Raw genomic sequence first — 23,932 nt, 5'->3', positions numbered from 1 at the left:
TTAGGAACTTTGATTCCTCCTGCCTTTCCTAGTGTGTTGCCCTGTCTTTCTTCTTTGAGGAACAGCTCCGTCAATGCTGCTTGCCCTTTCTGCCCTCTACCTTTGCATTCAGCATTTAACACCAGTGAGAAGTGCTTGTCTGGCAGTCACAGATGCATACTTAATGCTTCAGGTCTTCCTGGTGTGGTTTTTTTCCCCTCTGTGTGATGTTTTCTGTCATCTTCTTGAAGAGGTCTTCAAATATAGCAAGGAACCACCATTGCTCACAACACAGATGGAGCCAGACTTGCAGCTGAAGAGTTGTGACTGCCTACGGAGGAGGGCAGTGTTGTGCGCGCAGTAACCACCGCGGTACAGCATTCACTGGAGACTGTAGGAGGTTCTAGTCTAGAAAGTGCCTTTCCTTTCAAAACCTCATTTTTGGAATGCGTGTATTGCGTTCACTCATTTCCTGCTGGTGGTTGGCTCCTGGGCCTCAAACCTGTCAAGCAAACTATGAGAAGATAAAACCTGAGGATTTCTAGGGCAGATGCATGTAGGTCTTTATCTGGACGTTTTTTGAGCCAAATTCTTGCCACCAAATTTAGTTATTGTAAAAATAAGGACACAACCTGAATTCTACCCTTTTCTAAATCATTCTTATAACTATTTTTTTTTTAAGTGAAGGTGGGAGGAAGAGTTATATTTTCATTTTGTTGTTGAATCAGTAACATGTCTCAAGTTACAGCATGGCTTTGCAGCCTGCAGAACTATGTTCTAATGCACAGGGCATCCTTTTTATAAAACCACAGTTTAGTCCTCTAAAAATAGTGACAAGAAAAAAATGTGTGTCTAAATTCAGTGTAGGAAATGATTCTGTACTTCACAAGAAAAAGTTAAAATAATCCTTAAAGTGATAGGCAGGGCACTGTTGCACAGGTTTGGGGGTTTTTTTGTTTGAGAGCACTCTAACAGTTGCTGGTATTTGTAAAGATGTACTTTTCAAGAAGACCTCACTGAACTCAGCTATACAGAAAGAGCATGAATGCAGAGCGTAAATGATTGAGGCAAATAGAATTTTAGGCTACAGATAGGCTGCCAACTCCTATTTGGCTGATGTTTCACTTAATTTGCCTTTTTTTTTTTTTAATAGAAATAGCAAACTTATTCTTACTCTGTACTACAAACAAGCAGGGAGAGCATGTGGAGCGAGTGGAGGCAGGTACAGTGGAGAAGGCTCCAGTCTGGAGAACAAGCTGCTTTATGCTCTGTGTTTGAGGGGTTTATTTGCATGACCCAACTTGAGGCAGTTATTCGCCAAAGCTGGAAGATCAGGCTGCCACTATTTCTGACGGTAAGATGAGGGCTTTAGAGAGCAATCTGAAGCAAGAATCTAGGTTAAGCTTCTCCAGGGAGTGATTCACTCTCTCGGGTTTATAGAGAAATCCTTGTTTCCTAATTTAGGTGCTTGCTTTGGGCCAAGAATCTTTCTAAGGTGGACCTTCCACTTGTAGAACAGCAGCAGCAATATTTAGCTTCAGTTTGCTCACTTTGAAATACTGCAGTTTTAACACAGGGATAAGAGAAGTGGCAACAGTTCCTCACTGGGAACAGTGCTGAGATGAGATGGATGCTCTTCTCCTGCCAGCAGGTCATGGCTGCCCAGCTGTGGCCCCTCTTCCTTCCATAACACTGTGGCTCTTCCTACTGATTTCAGTCACGGTTGCGATTTTGTTCTGGATTTGTTCTGAGACAGTGAGTTCGAGATTTTTGAATATATCCTTAGAGTATGCTCTAACTGTTGGGGAGTGTGAAAATGCATAGGAACCTAGCCATAATGCTACTAATGTATCTACTTTAATAAAAGCATGGTTCTGTTTTAAAATATCTTTTCCTGGTGACAGTTTTCGTAGACGTTTCCTTTGTTGTCTGCTAGAAATTGTCTTGCCTATAAGTGAATGTTAATGTGGATTGTAGGATAGAGTAGGATACGGACTGAAAAAGACAGTAGTTATTTCTGAGTAATTCTATGTGTTCCTGCTCCTGTTTCAGGAAACTGTCGTGTTCCCATTGAGTTTGATGCCACACATGGAGTTAATCAGGAACAAATGTGGGTGCAGACAAGCTCCACATTTGCTTCAGTTCACATTATAAAAAGCAGTTGTTTTTCCTCAGTATTAGTAATTTATTTGAAAACTTGGTTGGGAGGAACAGAGCAAATATTTCCAAGATCCAAAATGGCTATCGTTATCAAAAGCTGAGAGGAGATTTCTGGGGTTAGTGTGCTATTGCTGGCCTCTGTTTATTTGATACGTTGTGTCAGTGATCTGGCTTTGAATTGAAAAATGGAAAATGTGAGCAGTCTGCTCACAAAGAAAATGTGTGAATGAAGGGCAATTTGGCAAACTTAGGTCCATCACTGAAGTTGTTTACAAGAGGCTTATATGTATTAGATCTTGGCCCTTTAAAACAGGGACCTCGCCAATCTCCTGAAGTGAAGACATTCTTCCCCTGAAGAACGTCTCAGCTGGCACCATCCCCAAAGATACTTCCTTTTTCCTGCTGAATCAAGTGGGGAGAATATCTAATCACCCTGCCTGACCAAGCTGAGAGTTGAGGAGCTGCTCATATTCCAGGATTGTCAGTCCAGTCCCTGGCCCCTGCTTGAATATCACTTAACTTCCCAAAGCAGAAATGTATGCAATTTTTGGCAGAAGGAGTTTTCTGAGAGAGACTACAGAATTTGTTTAAAATAGAATTGTAGCATATGTTTTAGTTATTTAAAAACCTCAAAGTAAGAAGATATATGCCACATGGATCCTGTGATTGATAGCATAGGGGTATTTAGATATATTTGTGCCTCTAAAACTAAGCTCTCTTGTGGCATTTTTCATTATGCTAAAAGTATCTGTTTAACCTCACACAAGCATCTGTTGTGCATTTGTCCTCTTTGATGAAACTGAGGTGTAATGACTCTACAAAGCAGCTCTATGTTCGTGATAGTAGGACTTACTCTCTTTTGTCACCTAATTCCAGACCAGCTGAAATACCTAGGCTCTGCACAGAGGCACTGGATTGGATTTTAAGTTAATCAGGCAAAGGAAGCGATTAAAAGGGAAAGTCAGCGCATTTACTCTGTATCCTTGCTGATTAAAGACAGATTGGTTTATGAAACCCCCTTAGCGTAAAGTGTTCCTTTTTTAGCATGATATTTATTCTGAACTTAGCATTTTGCTGTCATCCCTTTTTAGCATGAAAATTTTTAAGAGCTCATGTGAGAGAGAGAGAGAGAGAGAGAGAGAGAGACTTCCCTCAAGCATTTCGTTAGTATTTGCTTTGTTTCGTTGATTTGTGTTCCCTTAACTTTAAGGAAGGAATCCTTGTGCTTGAGGCTGAGAAAAGAGCTGCGGAACGTGTATGTCAGCAACTTATGTACGTCAGAATCGTAGAGAGTATAGTGGAAAACTGTACCCAGTTTAAGAAAAGCTATTGTTCTAGAAATGTTGTTAGGGTTGAAATAGTGTCAGGGTGTTTGTGGTGGTTGCGCTAACATGTTGCAAAAAAAGTGCTAGCCAACTCCATTGCAGTACATATTAGCTATATCGGCATTCTTTGCAGCATTCTGTTCTGCTTTTCCTGACCGGCTTAGACAGCATCTCTGACAGAGGTAATGAACCTCGATCTTTAGTTTTCACCCTGCTTGGTGCAAAACTCAATGGAAAGGAACGTGCTGAGGTAAAGACAGTTTCAGGGTTATTTCTGATTTCCCTTGGATCTCAGATCTCTGCAGAGTCTGGACTGTGGTCCACCAGAGATTCACTGGTGGACTGGAAAGAAGCCTTGTTGCCTGAGGATCCCTGTTTCTGGTGGGATCTTATGAGATGAACTCCAGGACGCAACGCTGCTGTTCTCATTTGATTGCGGAGGGGAACTATTTGAACTGTCTGCCCTGCAAATCCAGCTCATTATTTTCAGCAGTGCCACTTCTTTAAACTAGCCTAAATTGCAATCATTACAGACTTGTCTTGGTCTATCAGTTGCTTGCTCAAAAAGCAGAGGAAAACATTGTCCGGGCCTAGTAAATTATCGACAAAATAAGTGTTCAAGGCAACATATCCATCAGACAGGAGTGCCAAAAGACTGGCTTCAGCGTGATAAGTGGTATAGAATAAAGAAAACGTGGTATAGAATAAAGAAAATGAGGATAAACGTAGGTCTGATACTGAAGCGCAGGCAAGCAGACAGAGTTGTTTGACTTGATGGAGAGTTTAGGGTGGGGGAGAAAGAAATGTGAATGAGACTGGGGTGGGGAGGAGTGAAAAAGTTTAAGTGACTTTGGACTGGAGAAACCAGCTCAGGGACAGACTAGGAGAAGAAGAAAAGTGTATGTTGCCTAATCTTATTTCTACTGAAGTTTAATAACTGAACTCCCTTCTGTGCAGACTCAAACTATAGCACAACTCTGAGGCAGGAGGCAGCGGGAGGGAGGGTGTGCAGGGGCTGTAGGAGAAGGACTAATACTTGGAGAGCTGGTCAGGGATCTCTCTGGGAATCTGGGGCGGGGAAGATTGCCATCTCTTGGTGGCAACGTAGGAACACGTAACCTGAAGTGACGCTGGAGTCGCTGGGTCCAACCTCTGTATCTAGCTGTGATCACGCTGCCCGAGTTTGTTCATATATTTGTCAAGCTCAGCTTAAAATGATATTTCAAGGCTTCACTTAGGCCCAAGCAGAGTGGTCATATCCCAGTCGCCTCTTGGGATAGGGCCTCACACGCGCTAGTCCCAAACTGCGCTGGGCTTCGTGGGACAGAGCATATTGCGGCCCAGGCCAGAACCAGGCCCGCAGGTATGCTAATGTTTAAACGTACTGTAGGGCAGTGCTCCAGCCCCTTCCTTGGTCCTGCTTATTTACTAATACATACAGAGCCCAAAGACCAGCTCACTGATTCTTCTCTAACAAAGGATCCTCCTAAGCTGCTGACATAACCTGGAGGAGCTGGTAACTACTGGCCTGCCGTAAGCTAGCTTCTTCCACTGGAAGAAGCAATAGCTGGCTAAGCAACACCCCTTCAACGAAGCACCTTCTGTGAAACAGAGCAGAAACGGACTTCTCAGCAGAAGTAGGGTTGTTTCTTTTTTTATTAATTAGACACAAAAAATAACTAATTATAATAAATATTAAATATTTTGTATATAATATTATACAAATATATATATGTATGAAGAGGGGAAAAAAGAACCCTTTCTCATTTCAATGTCTTGGCTTTTTTTTTTTAATTTCTCCAAGGCCATGAGCACTCCATAGAAAAGTGTTAAACTGTAACACAGCCTTTCTTGGGTCCACTGGCTCCAAAACGAAATTAACTTTCTGCAGGTTGGAAGGAAAGCTGAGTTTACTCCATTTCTTTCTTTTTCTGTTAAAGCAAACTAGCACAGACACACCCACAGTGTTTGGGCACTGCAAGAATGACTTATCCTGAAAGTGTCACACTAGGCTGACTCTTTGCTGAATGGGACAATAACCTGTTTCTGTGACTACCTCTGATATGAGAGGTAAGGTTAATGCTTTCACACCTGTGGAAAGAAGCAACGAGAAGACAAAGGTAGACTTACTATTTCTCATCCCAGTGCTTATTCTGCTTAGAGGCTTCGTAACTTAATAGAACGTACCGGGGTGTCCTGGGAAAGTAGAAAGCATTGTAGGAATCTCAGAATTCATGTACCTTTTTTTTTAATATAAAGACTTTACCCTAATTTGCTCTCTAGTTAATTAAAAGAAATTTTGCCAAACTCATGTGGCAAATTGTGGTTGCTTCGTGGGCCTTCAGACCTTCCTCTGACACTTGCTGAAGCATAACCATTCATTTTCTGTGGTTTATATCTTTAAATCGCATGTTTGAGCCATAGCGATGAGGCAGACCACAGGCTATCAGCTTGAATAGAGAGGTACATGCTGTTGCTGGTCTCAGTAATGCATTCTGACAAGAAAAGCCATCTTGGAGCTAGTTTAAAGAAATACTGATGGCTTGCTTGTTTGAAGGTCGTTTTGACCTCCCTAAAAGAATGCCTTGCTATGCAAAAGCCAAATGTGTATTTTTCTCTGCCAGGAAACGTATGGGCCAGGAAATGTTCATCCTTAGCAGTGTCTTTTTGACACTTGCTAATAGGAAATTCAACTCTCACCTGGATTTTTGTAGCCTGGATTTTTTCACCTGACCATCCCAACTTATTCTTTTGTTGATGTAGAGGACTTATGAAACACACAGCTTCTGACGTTTTGGAAGTAAGCACAAACTGACTCATTTATTTCTATTTCTTCGCATGGATCTGTCTTTGGATCTTCACTCTGGGACGCTCACAGGCTGAAATCCTGGCCCAGGAAAGTCTAAATGCCCAGTGACCACAACAAGCTCAGCATCTCCCCCCAGTTCTGTCTGAGGGGTTAAAAGAAGTCATTCCTCCCCCCTCTTCCCCAGGAAAAAAATAGTTTTGTTTGTTTGTTTTTCTTGAGGAAGTAATCTTTAGCCTCTGAACTTCTGGAAAAAATAAAAGTTAGCTAATCTATTCATTTCTCTGTTAGGAAGGAAGGAAAGTCAATCAGCTTCCATCTTTACAGCTGCTCCTGTTGTGAGTTACAAGGCAAAGACGGAGGCAGGACAACAAAATGTTTTTTGGCGGTTTGCTGCTGTCTTCCACCACTCTGGATTCAAGCAATGAAACGAGTGGGTACCTTATTAAATTTACCCATTTGTAGGAAAACACATCTACAGAAAGCAGTGTGTCCTGCTTTGATTTCATGGCATGGCATTATCTTGTCTGTCAAGAAATAGACTTATTTGTCTCTGCCTTCCTTGCAGAAAGCAACTGAAAATGTTGTACCTAGTGAGCTCTGAAGGATGCTCCCTTCTCAGACACTTAGAGCAGAAGAGACTACTCCTTAATTTAAGGAAAGGGCATTGTAGTTTAACCTAAGAGGAAAACGTGGCAGCTAGCTGAACAGGTCTCTGGTGCTACGGGTGATCTTAATAGCTAAGGAAGATCTTTATTATCAATCCCCTTAATGTGAACAGTTGTTTTTTTGCTAATTGATTTCATTACCTCAAGCACGAGTTCTTAAGTGAACGTACTACTTGATCCTCGCGTCTTGGCTAGCGATAAAGGAAAGTCTGGGAGATCTGGCAGCCGAAAAGATCCGTTCCTGAGGATCTCTGCACCTGCAAAGCCAAAGTACTGAGCCTTTGGACACGTGTTCCTCAATGCATTTCAGGCGTGCGGAGGGTAACGGTTCGTGTCTCCACATGATGGCACTGGCTGACAGCTGGGACCGCCGGGTCCAGCCCTGTGAGCAAAAAATGGCTTTCAGCAACCCAGGTTAAGGAGGAAGGTCCTCTGACACCGTGACAAATGGTAACCTTGCCTTAAATGTTGCAACTGTGATGCTAAATATCCCCAATGACTAAAGACTGGCTCTTAGGCACAGCACTTAGAAGTGAATACCTTGATAAGTGTTTGTACAAGTGCAACAATATCAGTCTAACCATGCGTGCGTGAATAAAAAGAAATGCCTGAATAAAAAGCAAAACAGGAAAAAATGGCAGGAGGGGGGAACCCACAGGAAAATTCTCAGGGCTGATTCAGCTATTGGTACTCTCATATTTTTTGAAAACACACCTTTATTTTTTGTGTCCTTACAGGTTAAGATCAGATCCTGATGTTTGCAAAACTTGTTTTGTCTTCTGCTCTTGTTTAGATGAGGTATTAGATTATAAGGAAACTGCTGCTACTTTTACTGCTTCAACAAGAACAACAACAGCAAGTTTATATTACGTAAGAGGATGCTATTTATGCGTTGTCTCTGTTAAAATGATCCAGGATACGTTTTATTTGATTGTCTACTCTGGAGCAAAGTTAAAACAATTTTGCAGGGCGGTCTAAGGTAATAATCTTCATGTTCATGTGAGGAGTTTCAAGATGCATCTGAATGTACTTCCGAATTGTGTTTACAGGCCTGGGAAAAATAGCGTCACCTCCCATTGTGGTGACTGGTTTGAGACACTTGGGGAACACAAGCTGTCTGCTCCCTTCACCCCCTCACCTCCCTCAAGCTCTGAATCATATTGATTTTTTTTTTTAAGCTTGACATGTGAAATACATAAAAAAGTTTGTGTTTGCCCGCACGCAGAATGCCTGCGTATAGAACAATTTATCTGCATTTTACACAATGTTACATTTTAAACTGAACTTGAAAATTAGTGATTCGGACATGTAGCCGCCTTTACCAGCTAGGCATGATAGGTCTAGTATGACTTTGTGTTAACCGTGTTACCTTCCAGTCCACAGCTGCTTAACCCCTTAGTGGCTTGGAACAGGGAGAGTTATGACTGAGTGCACATAACGACCTTCTGAATGTGAGTATTTCCTCTTAAAACCTCTGAATGTCGAAAGATTTGGAAACTTAGCCAAGGCTCAGTCTTAATTTTCAAACTGGTGCAGGTATTACCTGATGTAAGTAGTTAACATAAACTTGCATTTATAAATATAGTGCAGCTGCACTGTATGAATTGTTTAATTCTTTCTATTAAGCAGAAATCAGAACTTCCACACATGCATTTCGAAGCAGAGTGGATAAAATTTGGGGGTTGTAAGACAGATTCCTCAAAATCTGAGATCTCCTGGTCAGTCATGAATTTGAATAGAAGAGCTCAGAAATGGTACTAAGAAAGTACACCTAGCTGCTTTTAACGTTAGTAATGCAGTAATTTCTGTATGTTTTTGATGTCTTTCCAAAGTTGTTTCCCACTTGAAGAATGCTGAAGATAGCTCAGGTATCCATTCACTTTTTCTTTAACTTTTTTTAGAGACATGAAAATACTGAAGGTATTTGGGCAGATAACTTCAATCAGCTCATGGAGGTCTTACAGTAAAATTGGTTTTTAAATTTAGCCAGCTTTGCTTTAAAACTAAATAAACCAGAAAACTCTAATTAAAAAAAAAAAAAAAATCGGGAAAGTCATTTCCCCCAACATCATGCAACTTCCCACATACAGGAAATCTTCCAATCCTTTATCCCTCCTTCCCTGAGGGAATCTTTTACTGCAGCCTTTAATTGAAATGTTCAGATCTTTTTAAAGCCTTGAAAATGTTTTTTTCTTTTTTCTTGTTGTTGGCTTTTTTAGTATATGCTTCTGAAGAAGTTGAGACATACTGGATCAAAATGGTATTTTTAATGAAAGTGATTTAAAACAGCTGTTTTTAATAACTTTCTCTATTTAAGATTTACTGCTGAAGTACAGCCCTGTAGGTCTTTAGATAGTTTAAATCCATGTAAAAACAGGGAAGTGGAACTAATTTACAGCAACTGAGTATTTCTCCAGTTGTGTTAGGCTTCTGGAGAAAATACTGGAAATAATGCTCATTTACTGGAAACTCCTTTAAGAGAGGCTATAGTAGAGAAGATTCATGCCCATTGTTTCCTCTAGCCATATTTATCAGTATCTCTTCTATTTTCCAACATTGACCCACAAATGGAATCTGCTATGATGAAACCAGCCTCACAACTCAGTGTCAACAGGGCTTTTCCTACAAGTCAAACCATATGTAAAAATTTGCAAAAATGCTCTCTAAATCTTATATGGCAGAAAACTTATTTCTTCAGATTTCAAACTAGAAAGCTGATAACGTTTTCTTTTCCTTCAGTATTTATAAAAATACATGTTGGAAAAGGCAAATATATTTAGTATTTTCCAAAGAGCAATGCGTCTCAGTGTGGAGACTGTTTGCAAAGACATTTAGACAGATAGCAGGCATTTAGTTTAGAGATGGCCCATTCATTTCTCTTGACTACATTGGTCTGGTAATGTTATTCAGAGCTTAGTCATTGACCTAGCTAATTATTTCGCTGTTAAAATAAAATAAATATCAGATTACTTTCTGTTCCTGTTAACCCCATGCCTATTCCTGCTCAGGAATGAGAACTTGGATTAAAAACTTCCACTTCCTTCCATGTTGACTGGGATTCTTGGGAAACAATACAAAAACGACTGTTTCAGGTGCTGTGATATTTACTCCCATCCTGTCACTGCTGTGGAAATATAAGTTATGATTAACAAACAGTCACAATACAGTCATTGAGCAAGAGGAAACACCTGGATCCAAGCACAGCTGGCAAGGAAATATGTGACTCTTGTCCATTCAGGACAAATGCTCGGAGGTTGCGTGATCCCAAAGTGGTTGTGAGGAAAACCCTATTTCTAACGTTATCCTTAAGGGGAAAATGCCAGGGATCGTGTACTTGAGAGCTGATTTTTCCAGAGGGAACACCCTATCACTCACAAAGAATTTAATCACGTGCCACATAGATGCTTTTTTGGAAATCTTGCTGTGTTTCTTGGTCCCATGCAGAAGAAAAGAGCTGCTGGGAGGACAGCGAGGGAAATTCTTGGGGGGGAACCCAGAGGAAAAGTTTGGGGGAAAAACACACTTTAGAGAAATCTTTTAAAATAAATGTAAGCAAAATATATCAAGACAGCTGAATTTTGCTACAAATGTTCTGTTCTGACAGAATTTTGTGCCATCATGAGTTAAGTAATCCACTCTACTGTTGTTTATATACCTGTACTAATAAAATTGGATATACCCCGTTTTGCACGCTATCTTTTAGCCCAGGAACAATTTCACAAAGACGTAAAATCCTATTCCCTTTGGATGTTTCTTCAGTTTGTCGTAAGAAATTCAGTATTGGTGGCTTCAGATTCCCTTGAATAAGAAACACCAAATATGGGAGTAATATTATTCAGATATTTTAAAATAGGAAACTATGAAGAAATGATTTTTACAGCATTTTAAAATGAAAGCAGCAACTATGCAATCCCAAAATATCTCTTTTTAACATATTTGCGCTCTTCAGAATTTTTGAAATAACATTCACTTGCAATAAGTATAAATTGGAATGCACAAATCTGCCTCTCATCTTCAATTTTATATTAGCTTGCTTTTAAGATAGTAAATTCAGACATTACATTTCAGCATGGCAAAATCTCAGTCTGCATTCCAGCTGATTTTGTAGGCAAAAATGAAAAAACAGACTGGTTTATTTTACAGGGAAAACACCTGGGATACACTGTGGGAGCAAGAGAGGATGGCTTTCAGAACATATTTACAATATAGCTGAAGTCATTTTTAGATGATAAGATGAATCAGTGCAAGAAGTTGACAAAGACAAGGTAATTGACCTACTTGTGAAGTCTCAGCTTCACACCTAAATGTTTTTAACAGTCACAGTGTGCATTTCACAAAAATAAGTACAGCACTTAAAAGCTGTGAAGCCCCCGTATATAAATTTGTATTCATGTTTATATATATATATATATATATATATATATATATATAATTATTTATATCGAAAGTTTCTGTTTCGATACCATGGAAACGGAGTAATCTCTAATGACCACATTTAATGTTTATGGAATACAACATTCGATATGGGCTATGTCAAACAACATTTTCCAGGCAAATATCTGTCAATCAAATATTACCATCCTTACTTAAATGCAGACGCTCTGCACGTGTTTCCGTATTAAGTTAGAACCATAAAGCTCCACAGACTTTCTGAAGAAGTAGCAAGTAATGAGGAATCAGTGTAGCGACTGACAAGATTTATTGCACACGTTTTTCTGAGTTTGTTTCTTTTCTTTTTTCCTCCCCTTGCAGGTAGCTGTAAACTTTTATTGAGTTAATTTTATTATTCGAGTAACGAGTGGAACGAGCTTTTGATGCTGAGTTTCCCCATAGCCAACAGCCATCACGGCTTGGTCATGGGAATCTGAGGCACATCTATGCTCTCTGGAGACGGATAGTCCTGTAAAGGACACTCAGAACCTAATTTAAGTGCTAATTTAAGTGGAAATACTGATATCCTTAATATACTAGAGTTGTGATGACACTTTTTTTTCTCGGTTCTGGCACACTGGCCACTTGAACTCATCCTATGTGATCAGGTAGAGGCATCCAGGTCTTTCCTTTCTCTTGTTGGTGAGTCCTCAGCTTCAAATAGAAGTTTTCATTAGTCCCTGGGTGCATGACCTAGATCTCTACTTCTAAAATGAATCCCATTTCAGTTACTTGAGTCTTCAAGCTTACCTATTTCTTCCTGGGGATGTCTTGTCTCTTCTCTATTTTTCAATGTCTTTGTGCTCTGTCTCTCTTATTTTTATATTTTATCAGCATATTTTATTTTTGTTTATGTTCTTACTGTCTCTCAGATGCGAACTGGAAAAGAAATGCTACTAGCGTTATCATGCTCAATTATTCCTAGAGCTGATACTCGGTTTTATTCTTCACCAAACCTATTACGTCAGTAAAAGACCTTAGTCCTTACACGTGCCTTTGGTAAGGGCATATAATATAGAACTGAAAATAGAAGATAACTTTAGGTTGTTTCTTAGTTCTTCTTCCGCAGACCGTTCTGCGTTGCAGTCCCTCTTGAGCCTCTGCCTGCCTGGTTCCTCTTTTCTTCAGCCCTAGTCTCTGCTTTGCCTGGATTTGCTTCCTTTCTTTTCTTCCTTGCTATATAATTTTCTGTCTTTTATTGCTTCTTAGGAGAACACAAGCTGCTTCCTTGCTTTGTTTGGGCTTGTATTTTTCTTTGACTTTGTGATTGGTTTTTATCTCTTCAGTAATTTTCTGTGTGTTGTCTTGTATTGAAAGTCCCCTCATTCAGCAGATGTCTGCAGAGGAGATGATGCCTACGTAGTTAGTCCTGTCATTGTCTCTATCACGTCTTCAAGCCCATATCTGGTTTACTATCTTCTCCTGCTACATTTTGATCTCAGTGGAACTTATGAAATTCAACGTGCTCACAAGAAAGAGCAGCTTTATCAGGTACCTGCTCTAAGTTGATGCACGTCCTGCAGGATCTGCGTCCAGTTAACCTCTTTGTCTTGTGCTGCCTTAACAGTCTTTATTGTTTTCTTTGTCCCTAAATCCCAAGAAATGATGTCATTTTCTTTAAAAGCTGGCTCTGTGTTTCTTGCTCTGACAGGTAGACTTCTAGGAAAAAGTATTACAACATTTTAGGTAGAATTTCACTGTGTAAAATGATTTGCACCTGAAGAGTTTACCTTTTCAAAAGAAGGTAGAGAACAATTCCACGTTCATTGAATAAGATGTTGGTGGAATATTAAACAAGAATATAATATTTGAGAAAATGTCAGCCTTCACTGTATGTAACATGCGGTAGCTGAATGTGGGTTGCATAATTATTAGCTTTGCATTTTCAGTATTCTGTTTTATGCAAAAATAGATTTGAATGAAAATACTGTGCATGCTCTCTTCATTCTTTCTGACTTGCAGCCATTTTCATTTTATTCCTTTATTCTTCTTCCATATAAACCTTCAAAAACTTCACGTCTTTTCTAATACCTCTCTCTATCCACACCTACTTTCCTTCAGCCTGTTGGGTCTCTTAATATACATTGCGTTTTCTTTACATTGATTTCTTCTGTTCTTCCCACAGAGTGAACCTTTTCTAATTTTGTTTCCAGTTGTTTACTCTTCTGGAAGTGATGATTCAAAAATCATACAAGTCCAAAATTATCTTGTTACCTTTCATATAAGGGCAGTGGGAAATACAGAACGTGTTCACAGAATGTTTTAATGACTGGAAATCTTAGCAGAAAAATATAATGGTTTTAATGAGAGCACTGCAACTGCACCTTAAAGCAAGTCAGGCACAGGTTCAGTGGTTCAGGGTTAGTAGTAAGGATAGGGTAAGTACTGCTACTCTTTAAGGAAATGTGTGAAGCTTGCAAATGTTACCATAAAGGATATCTGATGTGGTGTTCAAAGGACTTCGAAATAAACTTGTATCTGAAGAAGCACTGTAACATAGTTTCTCAACCTGATGCCTGTGTTTCCTGGTGATTGAGGGTGGTAGTAACAGCGATTTATGATTTGCTCTTCTGAAAACTGGCTGAGCCCCAGGACTGCCAAATTAGATGAAGGTGCAAAGAGAAGCTCTCAAAATGAGGAGCAGCGGTCAGGGAGTCCCTCCGTGCGAGTCAGAACATACCTTGAGGGTCTCTGACTACTCAGAAACGTTCCTACTTCTCTCTCTCAGCAAGCTAACTCCGAAGGATAACACTGCCAGCTCCTGCAGTTTATTTATGACTACTTGATGTCTTATTTAAAGCCCAGTTCCTACTGGCATGTGCCAATGTGAGAATTTCAGCTTCCGCTAAAAGAAAAATGAAGATTCTAGCCATCAAAACGCAGAGAGAAGCAGGTAAGTGGGATCCAAAGGCACCCTACTGCTCAGCAAATGAAGGAGGTTGAGGAGGGGAAGCATCCTTTGAATGTTAGACAAACATCTGCAAGAATAATTTTGGTGTAATTGGTTTTGCCTTGGGATAAGCTCACATTAGCTTCAAATAATGGGACTGAAAAGACACCCGTTTCAAGGTTTTTTTTTTATAATTATGGGAAGAGGGTGTGAATAGGACAATAGGTTAGGCATCCCTATTTTAATGTTTTGACGAAGGAATAGTTTTGGTATATTTTTAATGAAAAAAATATGAAAGCTTGTGGAGAATTTTCGAGGAAGTGCCTTTCAGTGGAAAATGCACTATCTGCAGAATCAAAATTCTCTTCAGGAAATAAAATTCTCATAAAGTAAAAGTAAATTAAATTTCTGTTCCAGGGACATTTGAGATATACTCATAACACAGTTTGAGTTTCTCATTGTGAATGGCCTGTCAAAACAAAGTCTCCTTTCCCCCTCACAGGAGAGGCCCCCCTCTCTCGGTGGCATTTTGCTAAGATCAAATGCAGAAAAATGAAATAGTAGAAGTCTACTGAAGTCTATGAAGAAACCTGCATAGCAGGCTTTTCTGATGGAACTGAAAAACGGGCAGAGATTGTCTTAATATGGTGATAAAGGATTGGGTAAAACTTGAAGATGTTAAATGTAAAGCAAGGGGAAAGTATTTATGTGTGTAGTTAGCTTATAGAATTCACTGAAACGATAGGCGCTTTGGCAAGCAGCGCAGAAGGACAAGCAAGAGCCTTGGATGATTTTGCAACAGTTTCTAATATTTACAGTTATTGCAGCCATGGCAAAGCAAGGATATTAGAGGTTGTACTTTGTGGCATAAGGGCATTGCCTTGCTAAGAGCCAAAGAACATGAGTTCACACAAAGTGCTGGCAGTGTAGCTGCACTGTCTCCTTCAGCACTTGCCCCGAGGAAGCTCACGTATCCCTGCAAGGTGCCCTGCAGTGTCGGTACTGCAAAGGCACCCTCCTTGCCTTCTGTATGCGAATGCAGGGCCCATGGGAAAACAGCAGATTGATTGTTTTACAGGATGGCTGCACTCAATCAAGATAGGACAACTTGAGACAGAGAGGGGAAAGAAAAAAAAAAACAAAACCCTCCCTTGAGCATAGCTATTTTGCAGCAGTTCTCTGCAAAAGACATAGACCAAAAGGGTGATAAAGTGCCTCTGTTGACTAGACGAAGATGCAATTGCAAGTGGTGAAATCCTGCAGAGGAAAGCAGGTTAATAAATGCCTTCTGATGGGAACTGTGGCACACAGCACTTTGATGCTAGGGGGGGCAGAAGAGGAAGGTTGAGACAGGGAGTTGTATGCGTGCAGATTTTTAGGAATGACTAGACATGGGGAGAAAATGGAAAGTAAGATTAATAGATTTGTTTTGAATGAGTAATTGCACAGCCCCACGGAGGGATGATCACGCTGTGTGTAGACGGCTCAGAGGAGGGCAGAAACTCTACCTCTTTGCGTGCTTGGGGTTTGGGACAAGAGGCAATGATACGTGACTAAGCACAGCTAAATTGCACGTTGTTCTTGCTCAGCCCTTCAAAAGGAAACATTTTAAGTAATTTCTGTGGGTAGAAAAAAAGACTACATTTGTGAAATAAACTAGCTGACTATTATATTACCTTCTGAGAGATTCATGCTACTGGTTATGCGGTATGTAGCCCAATAAGTATCTTGAATAATAAAATGGAGGTCTTCGTTTGAAATCGTATAAGGATTTTGTGAAATGTGTCACTTGTCTTGCTCTGTTTGTTGGCAGTTGGATCGAGCTGGAGGTTGAGGAGCGAGTGAATAAATACTAATTCTTTTCATTTTCATCAGATGTCCCAGAAGACCCCAGAGTAAAGGCATATTGATAGGCAGCATAGGAGACAGACTGTCACACCGCTGCAGAGCCGGAGAGATGAAGTTACAGTCTCCGGTTTTGTTAAGTCAGCTTCTTTCACAAGTTTTACAATTGTTTTAGTATTATTTTATATCTAAAGTTTAAATGAAATTTAGGTTAAGTGTGGCTTTATCATCTGGAAAGCCCTAAGGGCTATGAAGCTCTTGTGTCATCAAAATGCTTTATTGACAAATGCCTGTGCTCATGAAGGCTCTGTGACAGAAAGCAATGAAATGCTCTTTTGATAGCGTTTTCAGTGCTCGTTGCAGTCGGCCGCAGCTAGAACGCGCTGCGATACCTCCCCTGTTCCTGCTCTTAGCTAGGCTGCAGTCTGCCTTTAACAAGGCTGAAGGGTAAAACGTCGGAAGTTGTCTTTTAAAATACTGTATCAAGTAGTGGTTGAGACGGATCAGAACAATTTTAGCGTGTTGAACAGGATTTAAAAAATATTGTGGGCTTTTTTTGCAGCTTTATGATGCGTAATGAGATCTCCCAGAACAAGGGTTGTTGTCCTATTTTATTCTGTTCCGTTTGTTCTGTTTTTAATCTCTGGCATGTCAGATGTATCAAATAGCTTCCACTTTTCTATCAAAGTAAATTAAGAAAGGTAAAGCATGGAAGGAGGGGCTTTTATTCCTTTTAATTTTTCTTTAAAAGGAGAAAATAACCTTCTGAGGCTTTTGGTATATCACATTAAGTTTAAAACCGCCACAAAAACTGTTTTCTGCTCTGCAGGTGTGTGATAGAGAAGCTACCTCCCCAAAGCCTGACATGGGGTTTTCCTCCTTAGTTTCCTACTTGCAACCATAGAGTGAGACACTACGGCAAATGGGGCCTCTAGGAAAAGGTGAGCTGCTGTCTCCTTGTTCTCTTGCATGATAGCAGAAGTGAAGGCAGAGCTCCACTGAGACCCGGGGACTTCGTAGCTGCAGGGCTGTGACTGCTGCTGCTGACAGGGAGCGTAGAGAAGTGTGACTGTAGATGGCCAGGAGCCTTGTAGTTTGCTATGATATTTCCGCTCCTTTTCCAGAAATGTCTTCAGCTTACAGCATGATTATAATCTGAATACCATACCATATATTCATGTGAGCGTGTGTATGCTCACCTCTTGTTAGCTGGTATTTTCCTATAGCTTCTTCCCAGGTACCCTAATGGGCAGAAGATTCCTACTGCTTTGTTTCAGCTGTTCAGCTCTCCTCTTGCTTTCATGCGCATCCCACTGGAATTGTTTGTTCTGCAATTAACTCTCCCTCTTTAGCTCTCTTTCCTGCAACTTTTCCTCCCTATCTCCTCCTAAAGCTTCTTTTCACCTCCCTTCATGCATGCAGCTCACCTGCAAAGCCACTAAAATCACCCCAGTCCATCTGTGACTAGCTCCTTTTCAACCTTGATCCATTACACTCCAATCTATTACAATGCGTATCTGCTCCTCAAAGTAACCAGAGCCCACTGGCACACCCGCGGCTCCTCCTCATCTGTTTTAATCTTTCTTCCTCTGTCTCTGAGGAGGAGGTGCTTGTATGGCTATTCTTCTCCTTAGCTTTGCGGGAAGGCTTAGGATGCAGTTTCACGTTGCAGCTAAGCCAATCTAGTAATGAGCTGCTGCTGAAAGGCATGATGCTGCTCCTCTCCCTTCAGGTTTCCTGCTGCACCCAGCTCTCCTGAGATGCTAACTGATCTAATGAGAGCTTTTTTTTTCCTTTTATATTTTTTTCCTTTCTCCAAATTAGTTTTCCATACCTGATTTATGCTATAGTTGCACAACAGCTGTGTCTGATGCAAAGAAGTGGTGGGAACGCTCAGAGCTGGAAGAGAGCGGTGGGCGGGGGGGGGGGTTGCCCCTTTTTGGCAGTAGTTCATGTACGGGCTTTGCTGCAGTGTGAAGCAGCTCTCTTAAAGCAAGAAGTAGGGAGATAAAAGGCTGGCTACAGACTTTCTCTAGGAGAAAAGGTCATCAGTTCCTCCCGCTTGGTGGCTGCAGTGGAAGAAAGCAGCAAGTGCTATGGGCAACCTTGATGAGACTGTGGGAGCGGGCAGAAAAGCGAAGGGTTACCTTGCTTTCGCTGCTGCCTATCCCAAAGCAGGTTCATTGCAGGTTACTGAAATACCAGCCTATAACAGAAAGTGAAGGCTATGCAAGCAATTACTTTTCCAAGGAGAAATGTATGTTGTTTTCATTGATATATTAGTGGTGGTAATATAATTCAAGTTGAAGGCTATAAATTTTTATGTGTATTTCTATTAGTAAATGACAAATGCATTGGTATATAAAATGCAGTAAGGCATAAGGAAGCTTCCTTGCTTGTGAATTATCTTTTTCAATGTACTTCTGAGGACATGGCATACTTTTCCTTTGTTTGTCCCAGCTCAAGAACATCGTACCTTTTGTGCAGAATCCTTCAGACTAATTTTAATTAATGCATTAAGGGCTTTTTAAAAAGAAAGCTATTACATTTGGTACCAACTTTTAAAACAGAACCTAATCAACTGCCCCAGATCATGGAAAATGCGAATTTATCCTGATTGTAAATTAACAGCAGTGTTAAATAGCTCTTTTGTCTCTGTGTGTGTGTCTCTCTCTCTCTCTCTCTCTCTCTGGGTGGGCTCCCATGCTTTTAGCTTTAATTAAGGAGACTAATTTTATTTTCAAAGAATTATAAATTCCATGTGACAGGGCTGTAGGAGGTGTAATTATGATATACTAGTTGTTATGCTAGTTGGAAAAAAGAATTGCGTAACTAATCATTTGTCACATGAAATTCATTATGCTCACATTCAAAATGTATTGTTTGCAGCCTTTTGTGCAAATAGTATTCTCTTATTTTAAACAACCATTAGTAACAATTACTTAAATTGCTTGCTGTTATATTCTGTTATTTTCTGATATAAATGTGTAACATTTGTGTACAGTATATCAGTGGCAGCACTCTAGTTAATCAGTTGGGGGGGGGGAAGAAGCTCTTATTTCAGCTGTGTCAGTGTGACCTGTTGTACTGTCAGAAGTGTAAAATGCTGATTACAGAAGTGCTCTGCTTTTTACTGAAAAAGCACTGTTGCTTTTGGCATTTCTGGATTAGCCGGCAAGATGACTCTCCTTCCTGTGAAGGTGCAAATGTAACCGAAACAGTGGATAAGAATCATTTGGGCGCTACCGGCTTCCTCACCTGCAATTGTGTAGCATGTTGTGCAGAAATGTAACTGTACGGCTTTATCAAAGAGAGCTACCTCTTCCTTGATGACATGCGCTTGCAAGGTGACATCGCTGTAGAAAGGAGCAGCTTTTGTAAAGGAGACCGGATTCTTGAAAGAGGAAAAGCCACTCTCAATTGCTCGCAAGGTCAGCGTTTGTATTGCTCGGCCTCTCTGCTGAAACAATCCTGTCTTGTTCCTCAGCAGTAGCTCTCGGTTATGCCCAGTTCCTGAAAATCGTGACAAAGTCAAACAGTAAAAAAAAAAAAAGCTGGGGTTCTGCTCTTCAAGCTGTCTCACATATTTTTATTTTCATTACTTTAAAGCTCTTTATGTTGTTCTGAGCTGACTTTTAAGGCAGGCTAGCTAATGTGGGAATGGGAACGCTGGATAGAGGTTATAATTTCTTAAATGATAAAATCTGTAACATCAGAGTGATGTTACTCTTTTTTCTTTTTAATAGACATAAAATGTTCCTTGACTGACATAGCTCAAATACGTTAGCCCAAATCACAGTTTCTATATAATGCAGTAATGTCTTTTGGAAGACTATATATCCTAATTCAGTCTTTTAATTTTCAGAATTATAGTGGTAAAATTGCACGTTGCTCATTTAACGGCTAATAAACCTATGGATTAAAGATGGAACTATTCGTACTCTTACTCCGCTATGTCTATGCAAGCTATAATTTCAAACTATTGTTTTTTCTAACGCTACCTGACACAAGGTATCCAGTATTCTTATATGCAGGCAGCATCAGTCACTGCTAACTCACCATCAGGCTTTTGCACAGCTGCCTGTGTAAATCAAATGTAGGGAGGGAAGTAGAAAATTTTTATTTTTACAATCATTTCTGTTTTGGCAGCAGAAGTGCTGACACGTTATGGCAGGTGTCACGTCCAGGATACAATAAGATAAAACAGAAACCTGGAGAAAAATGCAAAGAAAGTAAATTCACTTGAAATCTTGGCTTTTCTGAAGAACGGTGTAAGTGTTGGGGATTTCACTCCTTCCCCTCTATTTTTAATCACTGCAGTGCAAACTAAAGAATACAAATCAAGGCAAAAATAAATCCATGTTAGCACAATATCATTTGCAAACACAGGTTCTGACATACCAGCGTACAATGACTTAGTACTTGAATGCCACCTCTGGTTTAAGATGATGGTGGTGTGTGGCATTTTAAGTATTATGTTGACTTCCATTGTGGTTGCACCCCGGGTCTGGCAGTCTTCAGCGTCAGTCTGAGGAGAGCGACTCGATTTGCACTTCAGAGCAGTTTGAAGCAGGAAGGCTTTTGTCAGCTTTTGTGGCAAAGCCATCACAGAAATGCTTAGGGAAGGGTCTGAAATTGGCCCCGTGGGGCATAGTTGCATAAAACGAAACCAGACAAATAGGAATGGGAGAGCTTGATTTACAGCTATCTATATCATGTTGATGCTTTAGATGCCTCCAGATGGGGTGCTGTCACCCACAATTTATCACTGTTCCTGTTTTCCCTTCACTTTCTCTGGATACAACCCCTTCCCCCCCCACAGAAAAGTGCTATTTCCACCTTGTTCTCAGCCAGATTTCAGAACTTTCTGCAGCTGAGGATCATTTAAACAAACATAGACATTGACAGTCAGAGTAGGAATGGTATTTACACTGAATGCAAAACTAAACCTCTCGGTTTTCTCTGGCCAAGTTGAGATCCCAGCCTCCCCAGTTTGATCTCTGTGTGCTGGCTGGTGTTAAAGATGGTAAAAGTAGATGCTGACATCCGATAACCACCTAGGTTAGGACAGGAAGCAGGGAAGCTACAGAGTCACCAGAGTAATCTCAGTTAAAATATGACTTTTACTTTAGAAGTGAAAGTTTTATCATTCCCACTTCGCCCTGGCAACTGCAGATGTTTGCTGCCAAGAAGGCTGAGGCACCATTTCAAAATGATCTGGCTTTTCATTATTTGCATTTTTTTTTTCGGTCCCGCAAAAATAGGTTTAATGTGCCAACCTGAACATGTATGGGGCTGCTCAAGCAACTGTCATGGAAAAAGCTGGCTAATACTTGGATTACACAGATGAAACTCCAGCGTAGAAGCATGTTAAACAGATAAGCCAGGCAGAGTCTGAGAAGGTCATGCTGCATGAAGGCCTACTTTGGAGGTTACTGTCGGGGAGCAGTCTGTGCTCTCTAGATAGTTTTGCTAAGGAATTAGGAGTCCTTTTGTTTGCCTGCTGCTTGCCTACTATTTTGAAAATATCTGTATGATATTATTATTGTGGAATTACCTATATTAAGGAGGATATTCAGGCACCTTCACTTGCCTGCCAAAGAAAACTTCTCCATGCATGTGCAAAACAAGAAAAGCAGTGGGATTTCCTTGAGAGGATGGGACAGTTGGCCGAGAAGAGGCATGAATGTATCAAGTGAATTTATTTTTTCAAATACCTTTTGTGATATGTGTGAGTAGTAGTACTGCAGGGTCTGGGAAGAAGGAGCAGGAATGGGAATCTCCATGATCTCCAAGAGACTGCTGATCTGTGTCTGCAAGCAAGGTGTGTATAGCATTTGTGATGCACCTGCCAGGAGCTGCTCAAATGACCAGCCAAACACATGTGGTAGGGGAGGATGCCTCCAGATGCCAATGGTAATTAACGCTACGGCAGAGAAGAAGGACTCAGGCCACTTAACTGGTGGCCTGTGGAACCACATCCATCTGGCCTACCTCCATTTCCCAGGGGGAGAAGAGGAAGGTTATTTGGGCTGTGTGAATGCTGCCAAAACAGCTGTGAGCTTTCTCCCTTGCATCGTCTCTCCTGGTCTGACATAGAAAGGCAGGCTGTGGCATCAGCTAGGAGAGTTAGAAGAGCTCAGTAAAAGCTCTGGGGCAGCAGCTTCTGGAGGAAAAGGGAAGCTTGTTGTCATCGTTCTTTCTCCTCCTTATAAGTATGATGGCAGCACGGGCCTCCTGGACTCCTCCTGAGAGAGCACTGCTGGGCAGAAGGAAGAGGACCTGCAAGTGGGAGACTGCTTCTGTGTAAGGGGCACCCACCCGCTGCTTGTGCAACAGGGGGAAGCAGCACTGGAAGACCCCCCATTCCTCCCAGAAGGTAAGTCACAGATCTGTGAGTAGACAAAACCAGAAGCACGTTAAAAAGTTGGCAGAAACGTCTTTGAGTGGCAGAGAATGTCTCGGCTTTGCATATATGGCTTTTAATCAAAATCTGGCTGATTCCTGAAAGGCTGCCTTTATTTACACTTTTCAAAATGGATATAGATTTTGGAACTGAAGCCCATGTAAATATTAAACATAATTATCTTCAAGTGTCCTTTTTCAAAAAGTTATCAAGAGTAAAGCACAACTTTAGAGCAAAGTAAATCAAAGCTATGGAAAATATTTTAATGATATTGGCTGAGCAAAACTTTCTTTGAAGAGCACTAAAGGAACTTTCCTATTAAATAATTGGAGATGCAAATGAATCTAATTACTAGTGCTGTAGAAAATTAGCTGAAATACCAGCGTTTCTGGTATTTACTTCAGAAATCAGTGTTATTTCCATTTAGGCATATGTTTAGCATCCTATTTTTAAATCAAAGACGATTGTAAGAGTTTGCAGTCCCTGGGATTGGGAGCTGGGATGTGATGCACTCACTGCAAGCTCTAGCAGATTGACCTACAGCATAGTCAGACCCCTGATATTCCCTGCCTAACATCTGCCTGAATTTACTAGGCTCTCTGCCTGGCTTCCCTCTCTGACCTGCTTGTGGGCCTGTATGGCATAGATCTGGGCTAGTCCTCTTAATTCCTGGCTCCTGCTTGTACCTTGCTCGGACCAGATCCTTGGAAAAGCACTGCATAAGCCTTCTCTGGGGCCCAACTCATGTAGTGAGGCAGCAGCATCCAGCTTTTATGCTCCCAGAACTGTTTCTGGTATATATATATTTTTAATCAAATGGCTATTTAATATAAAATGCATAAAGAGTGATAGGAGCAGATCTTCCCTTCTGTGGTAGTGCCCTCACGGTTTATGGATTCCTGCTCTTATGATCTATCTTCCTGTAAGAAACGAATCATGCCTTCTTTTCTTGCAGACTCCCTTAGCTTCTTGGTACTGCGTAGACTGAAGTAGAAGATGAAGACTTGTATCACAATGAGAATCATTTAAAAGGAACTACGTGATGAAGAGTTTCTTCCTGACACAGAGGTTCCCCCTTATAAGGCACATCAGCTTGTCTGGATCTCACAGCAGTGGTGCTGTAGTGATGTGCTCAGAAGACTGTAAGACTTTGTATGATGATATGTGAGAGCTTAAAGGCGAAATGTAAAACTTCTGCCTGATGTTATGAAATCCCTCTGTCATGAAATCTACTGGGAATGTGATCCAGCCCCTTCTGTCAAGTCTTATCATGATCCTTCCAGACTGGGAGGGAAACCTTGATCGTTATCCTTTTAGAGGTTGTTTACTATAACAACGGGGTGGACCAAATCTAGTTTATCTGAAGGATTTTGAGATGAGAAAGTGGAAAAACTAAAGAAAGTGGAAGAATTAAAAAGATAA

General features: G+C 40.7%; 1 protein-coding gene across 2 annotated transcripts in view; it reads left to right on the top strand.

Annotated features, from left to right (window-relative positions):
• LOC138060830 (cortexin-3-like) overlaps window positions 1-23,932 on the top strand; it is a 49,106-nt gene that overhangs the window by 9,947 nt on the left and 15,227 nt on the right. For both annotated transcript variants that reach the window (XR_011137282.1, XM_068924858.1), the window contains exon 2: window positions 16,934-17,045. Coding sequence is in view for 1 of the 2 variants with exons in the window: in XM_068924858.1 (XP_068780959.1) it covers window positions 17,027-17,045 (19 nt within the window). In the remaining variant the exon portion in view is untranslated. The remainder of the gene's footprint in view (window positions 1-16,933; window positions 17,046-23,932) is intronic.

This window comes from Struthio camelus, chromosome W, assembly GCF_040807025.1.
Source record: "Struthio camelus isolate bStrCam1 chromosome W, bStrCam1.hap1, whole genome shotgun sequence".
NCBI lineage: Eukaryota > Metazoa > Chordata > Aves > Struthioniformes > Struthionidae > Struthio > Struthio camelus.
This window is presented reverse-complemented; position numbering and strand designations above follow the sequence as displayed.